The 6,020-nt window shown below is 43.7% G+C and overlaps 1 protein-coding gene across 1 annotated transcript; it reads right to left on the reverse strand.

The window, feature by feature from the left end:
- Positions 1 to 3,025: 3,025 nt before the first annotated feature.
- On the reverse strand, positions 3,026 to 3,955 carry LOC117885468 (olfactory receptor 49-like). The gene has a single exon (XM_034786771.1). It carries the CDS (start codon positions 3,953 to 3,955, stop codon positions 3,026 to 3,028), a length of 930 nt encoding a protein of 309 aa, XP_034642662.1.
- Positions 3,956 to 6,020: the final 2,065 nt, after the last annotated feature.

A 6,020-nucleotide genomic window follows, 5' to 3' on the forward strand; every position in this document is an offset into this window, starting at 1 on the left:
GATCGTCCCTCTTTCTCAGCATGAGACAGGAGTCCTCCCCTCTTGCGCTCTCCTGCTTGTGCTTCCTCCCAGGATCCCATTTCCCCACTTACCTCAGGGCTTTGGTCTCCTTCCCCCGGTGAACCTAGTTTAAAGCCCTCCCCACTAGGTTAGCCAGCCTGCTCCCACTGAAGTCTCTAGAAACATGCCTACTCACTTCATGTTTTTGTATTATCTATAATTTGTATTGTGGCCATCCCAAAGAGTGCCAGTCATAAAGCATGACCCCACTGTGCTAGGCGCTGTACAAACTTAGACCAAAGCCATGGTCCCAGCCCAAAAGAGGATACATGGATAACACAAGACACAATAAGTGAAAAAAGAGGGGAGCATGAGGAACCACTGAGAGAATGTTGGGCAGCGTGATGGACAGCGCTCTAAGCAAAAGAGCTGCCTTAGTGTAGTCAAGTTTGTTTGCTAGGAATCACAGCGAAGGGGAGTTTGATAGGAGGTCAATGAGGTATTTAGCAGATGTTTACCAGCGTTGTTCCCAGTCATGAGGGGTAGCATGGAGGAAAGTCTGAAGGTGCTTCTTTAAAAATTTGAAGGTCAGTGATGTGATCTGGTATCATTGGCCAATTGGAGGATGTTGTCAATGTACGAATAGTATATGAGCAATGACTGGAAGTGTGGGAATAAACCATGGAGGGAACTTCACTGAAGGAAAGTGGCTCATATTTCATGGAATGTCTAACCCAGTGGAGGCATAAAAAGGGTGTGGTGAGATTGTCAAAATGACAAGCTGGGTAAATGACCTTTGAAGCAAGAACAACTTCAGTGGAGTGAGATTGTCCCCTCACCTCTATTTGTGCCTTTGAATATATCACTTTGCAAAATCAAATAGGAAACCAAACATCTCTCCCTAATAGTCATCTCTATTCATTAGATTATAAAATCAACATTGACATGGGTTCTCTTAATGCCCAGTGGAAATGGATGCTGATCTCAGTCTGAGTATCTAAGAGTTACAAGAAATGCAGTGCTACTATTGATAATTTGTAAAGACGGCATGACAGGGAATTGGTACAAACAAGCAGCCAAGACAGGGTACGAGAGACGAGGTAACAGATACAACAGGATGTGCACAGATCTTAGCAACTAAGGGCTAGTCTACACTACCCGCCCAGATTGGCGGGTAGAAATCGATCTCTTGGGGATCGATTTATCACGTCTCATCTAGACAGATAAATTGATCCCCGAATCGACGCGCATACTGCCACCTTGTCAGGAGGAGTAAGCGCTGTGGACGGGAGAGCCACGGCGGTCGATTTGCCGCCATCATCAGGGCGAGGTAAGTCGAATAGGATATGTCAAATTCAGGTACGCTATTCGTTTAGCTGAATTTGCATATCTTAAATCGATCCCCCAATGTAGACCTAGCCTAAGTAGCTATTTCAGACTCTGTGAGGAGCCATTCATCCCTCCTGTGGGGTTGAATATTTCATGAGGGGTGTTCCTTGTATCCCTTGTAGAGCACAAGGGGGAGACCTGATGAAGAGCTCTGAGTCGCTCAAAAGCTTGTATCTCTCACCAACGGAAGTTGGTGCAGTCAAAGACATTACCTCACCCACCTTGTCTCTAATACCCTGGGACCAGCACAGCTACAACAACTTAGCAGAGAAAGGCAGAACAAGTTAAATTGGCTGGATATGAAAGCCAGACAATCTGAAATTAGAAACAGACCTGTGTGAAATTTTTCAGATGAATAATTAATCAATAAAAAATCCAGTTGCAAGTCAAGGAAAAGCATTTGTGATTTCAGCCTGAATAGTTTTGGCCAAAAATTAAAAAGATTGCAAAAAATAATTTGAAAAATTCAAAATATTTTGTTTCAAGATTTTTCACGTATAAGGTTTTCTTTTTTCATTTTCAAATAATATATTGTCCCAAAATTGAGTGCATGTATTGTGACAGACCCAGACCAGTGGGGTACAGGAGTCTGGTAGAGGGCAAATATACTGGTCACTGGATGAGTAGTTTTCTGTTCCCTGAGTGACCAGAGCAGGGGCTGCACTAGAGTAATCAGGAACCTGCTAGAACCAGTTAAGGCAGGCAGGCTAATTAGGACACCTGGAGCCAATTAAGAAGAAGCTGCTAGAATCAATTAAGGCAGGCTAATCAGGGCACCTGGGTTTTAAAAAGAGCTCACTTCAGTTTGTGGTGTGAGTGTGAGGAGCTGGGAGCAAGAGGCGCAAGGAGCTGAGAGTGAGTGCTGCTGGAGGACTGAGGAGCACAAGCATTATCAGACACCAGGAGGAAGGTCCTGTGGTGAGAATAAGGAAGGTGTTTGGAGGAGGCCATGGGGAAGTAGCCCAGGGAGTTGTAGCTGTCATGCAGCTGTTACAGGAGGCACTATAGACAGCTGCAGTCCACAGGGCCCTGGGCTGGAACCCGGAGTAGAGGGTGGGCCTGGGTTCCCCCCAAACCTCCCAATTGACCTGGACTGTGGGTTCTTCCAGAGGGGAAGGTCTCTGGGCTGTTCCCCAACCCACATGGTGAATCTCTGAGGCAAGAAAATCCGCCAATAAGCGCAGGATCCACCAAGATAGAGGAGGAACTTTGTCACTATATATATATAGTTCAACCTCAAATAAATTTTGTAATTTTTTAATTTTAGCAAGAATAATCCAAAACATTCCTCTTTTAGAACAAACAACCAGGGAGGTGGTGGACTCTTCATTTCTTGAAGGATTTCAATCAAGACTGAATTCCCTACAGGAAAACATGCTTTCATGAGACACAAGTTACTAGGCTCACCATATAGCTAACTGGGTGGAATTCTAAGGCCTGTTTTATACTGAAGATAGACTTGATGATCAAATAGTCCATTTTGGCCTTATATCCTAGGCATCTAGCTAGGGGGAAATAACACTCCTATGTACAGCTCAGGACCCCAAAGTCCATTGGGGAGCCTGGCATGAACCCAATGACCATCCAGGTTCTGTGTGTGCCTGCCTCTTTGTGGTTTGGGATTTTCATGAGAGCCTCACTTAGAAAATGCTCTGACGCAGATGTCTTTCAGGGCCTGTTTGACTTGTTTGTTGCGGAGAGCATAGATGTAGGGGTTAAAGAGTTGGGCCACCACAGAGAAGAAAAAGGCCACAAATTTGTCAAATTCTTGTGCTCCCCGCTGACTTCTTCGGACATACCTGAAGATGGAGCTACTGTACAATATTACAACAACCAGGAGGTGAGCAGAGCAGGTGGAAAAGGCCTTTTTCCTTCCTGTGGTGGATGGGATGCGCATGATAGTACAGATGATACAGCCATAGGAAATGATAGTGACTGTGAAATTTCCAAGTATGAGAAGTGAAGTTGAAAGCAAAAGCATTACCTCAATGTGTCCCGTGTCTATGCAGGAGAGTTGGAGCAATGCGGCTGTATCACAGTAAAAGTGGTTTATGACATTGGGGCCACAGAATGGCACCAGGACGGCCATAAAGGCTGGGGGAAACATTATAAGTAAACTCATCACCCAGCAGCCCAGCACTAACTGGAAGCAGACCCTGCCATTCATGATGGTGCCGTAACGCAAGGGATGGCAGATAGCCACGTAGCGGTCAAAGGACATCATACCCACATGGAAAAATATACAGGATCCCAGGACAAAGAATAACAACAACTGAAGAAAACAACCAGGGAGGGAAATAGATTTTCTCTCTGTCAGGAGGCTGTAGAGGAACCTGGGCATGATGACTAAGCTGAAGCAGATTTCCAAGACGGAGAAGTTCCTGAGGAAGAAATACATGGGCGATTGGAGGCGATGGTCCACCAAGGAGAGGGTGACAACAGCAATGTTCCCCGTCACAGTCAAGAAGAAGACAACTGATAGAACCATGAACAGGATGATGTTGACATGGTGGTTGCTGGACAGTCCCACGATGATGAATTCCACCACCATGGTCTGGTTCTTCATTCTTCACTCATCTTTAAAGAAAAAATAAACCATGTCAAAACCAGCACCAATAGGCCAATAAGGACAGAACGCCTGAAGGAAAATCCTACACATAAATAGAACTAATCTCTTTAATAATTTCTTTGAAAAAGTCATACGTTTTACCACAATTTATTATAGATTTTTAAGGACAGAAGGCACCAGTATGATCATCTATTCTGACTTCCTATATAGACTGGACCAAGGAACATCTCTGAATTAAATAAACATCCAACATTAAAAAAAAATCTAATATTGGTTTTAAAATTTCCAGTGATGGAAAATCCACCAAAAGGCTTGGAAAGTTGTTCCAAAGCTTAAATATACTGTCTGTGAAAGTTTTGTTTTTGTTTTCTTCCAGGTCAATAATAAAAATAATTTAAAAGTACTGGGCCAAGAACCGATCCCTGTGGGACCCTTCTAAAACACCCATGCTCAATGATGATTGCCCATATAGAATTCCACTTTTCAGTTAGACGTGTTTTAAATCTCTTCAGTTTGCACCATGTTAATTGTGTATCATTCTAGTTTCTTAATCACAACGTACAAAATCAAATAAAAAATAGTCCCTGCCTTAAAAAAGGGAAACAAAGGGGCCTGGGGAGTTATAGACCAAGCAGTCTAACTGTGATACTTGGAAAGAGATACCGGAACAAATTATTAAACGATCAAGTTGTAAGCACCTAGAGGATAACAGGGTTTTAAGTAATAGCCAACAAGTGCAAAGTACTATATTTAGGAAGAAAAATATCAAATGCACAGGAAAATGGGACTAGCTGGCAAGTAGATAGTACTCCTGAAAAGGTCCTTGGGGTTATATTGCCTCACAAATGGAATCTGTGTCCACAATGCGATGCTGTTGGGAAAAGGCCAATATCATACCGGGGTGTATTAACGGGACTGTTGTATGTGAGACACAGGAGGTAAGTGACTCAATACTGGTGAGACCTCAGCTGGAGTGCATTGTCCAGCTGTGTAGTCCACACTTAGATAAAGTTGTGGACAAATTGGAGAGGGTCCACAAGACTGCAACAAAAATGATGACAGGGTTAGAATACAGCCTAGGTATATTTGTCCTGCCTCAGCACAGGAGGGATGGAAAAGATGAACTTTCAAGTTCCCTTCCAACCCGACATTTCTATGGTTCTGTATCATTCTGTATCACATCAAATGCCTTTCAGAAATCTAAACATATTGCACAGCATTATTACCATCATCAAACAAACTTGTAATGACATGAAACAAAGCTCTCAGGTTAGTTGGGCTGAATGAATGTCCATGAACCCACGCTGACTGGAATTAATTCTGTTATCTGCCTCTATTTGTATGTTAATCGAGTCCCAGATCTGCCACTCTATAATTTTATCCATGGTCAATGTCAGGCTCATGGGAGTTTAATTACCTGGCTCATCCCATGTTCTCCTGCTTTTCCACCAGACCTACAAGTGAATAGGGTAGTTGCAATGTTAAGAACATAAGAACGGCCAGACTGGGTCAGACCAAAGGTCCATCTAGCCCAGTATCCTGTCTGCCGACAGTGGCCAATGCCAGGTGCTCCAAAGGGATTGAACAGATCAGGGAATCACCCAGTGATGTTAGGTTGACAAGATCTTGGATGTGAATCCTTCTTGTCCACCCCACACTTCCTATGACAGGGACTCTCTCTTCTGTTACACCCCACCCTGAAATCAGACATGGCAACCATCAGATATGTATTTTCTCTAAGATAAATTGTTTTCCTGCCAATGAAGATAATGTCACTGGGTTTCAAAGTTCGATAGAAGTAAATGGCAGATGCTCATGTTCTGGGCAAGCTACTGCTTCTGGTTGGCTGCAGATTCAGCCGGGCATTGCTGTAACACTACATATTGGTTACAAATTAGGGAGGATTTTCCTCCCTAAACTCTGGTTTCATTCCCGTCCCACAGAGACACCCGCCTCCCCCTTGGATTGAATAGAAGCATAGCTTGAATGGCTAAATTTTAAATCAGTCACATTACCCAGCTTGGACCTGCAGGGTCCGATCCAATGGTCTTCAAAGTCAATT

The sequence above is a fragment of the Trachemys scripta genome, chromosome 12, assembly GCF_013100865.1.
Source record: "Trachemys scripta elegans isolate TJP31775 chromosome 12, CAS_Tse_1.0, whole genome shotgun sequence".
Classification (NCBI taxonomy): domain Eukaryota; kingdom Metazoa; phylum Chordata; order Testudines; family Emydidae; genus Trachemys; species Trachemys scripta.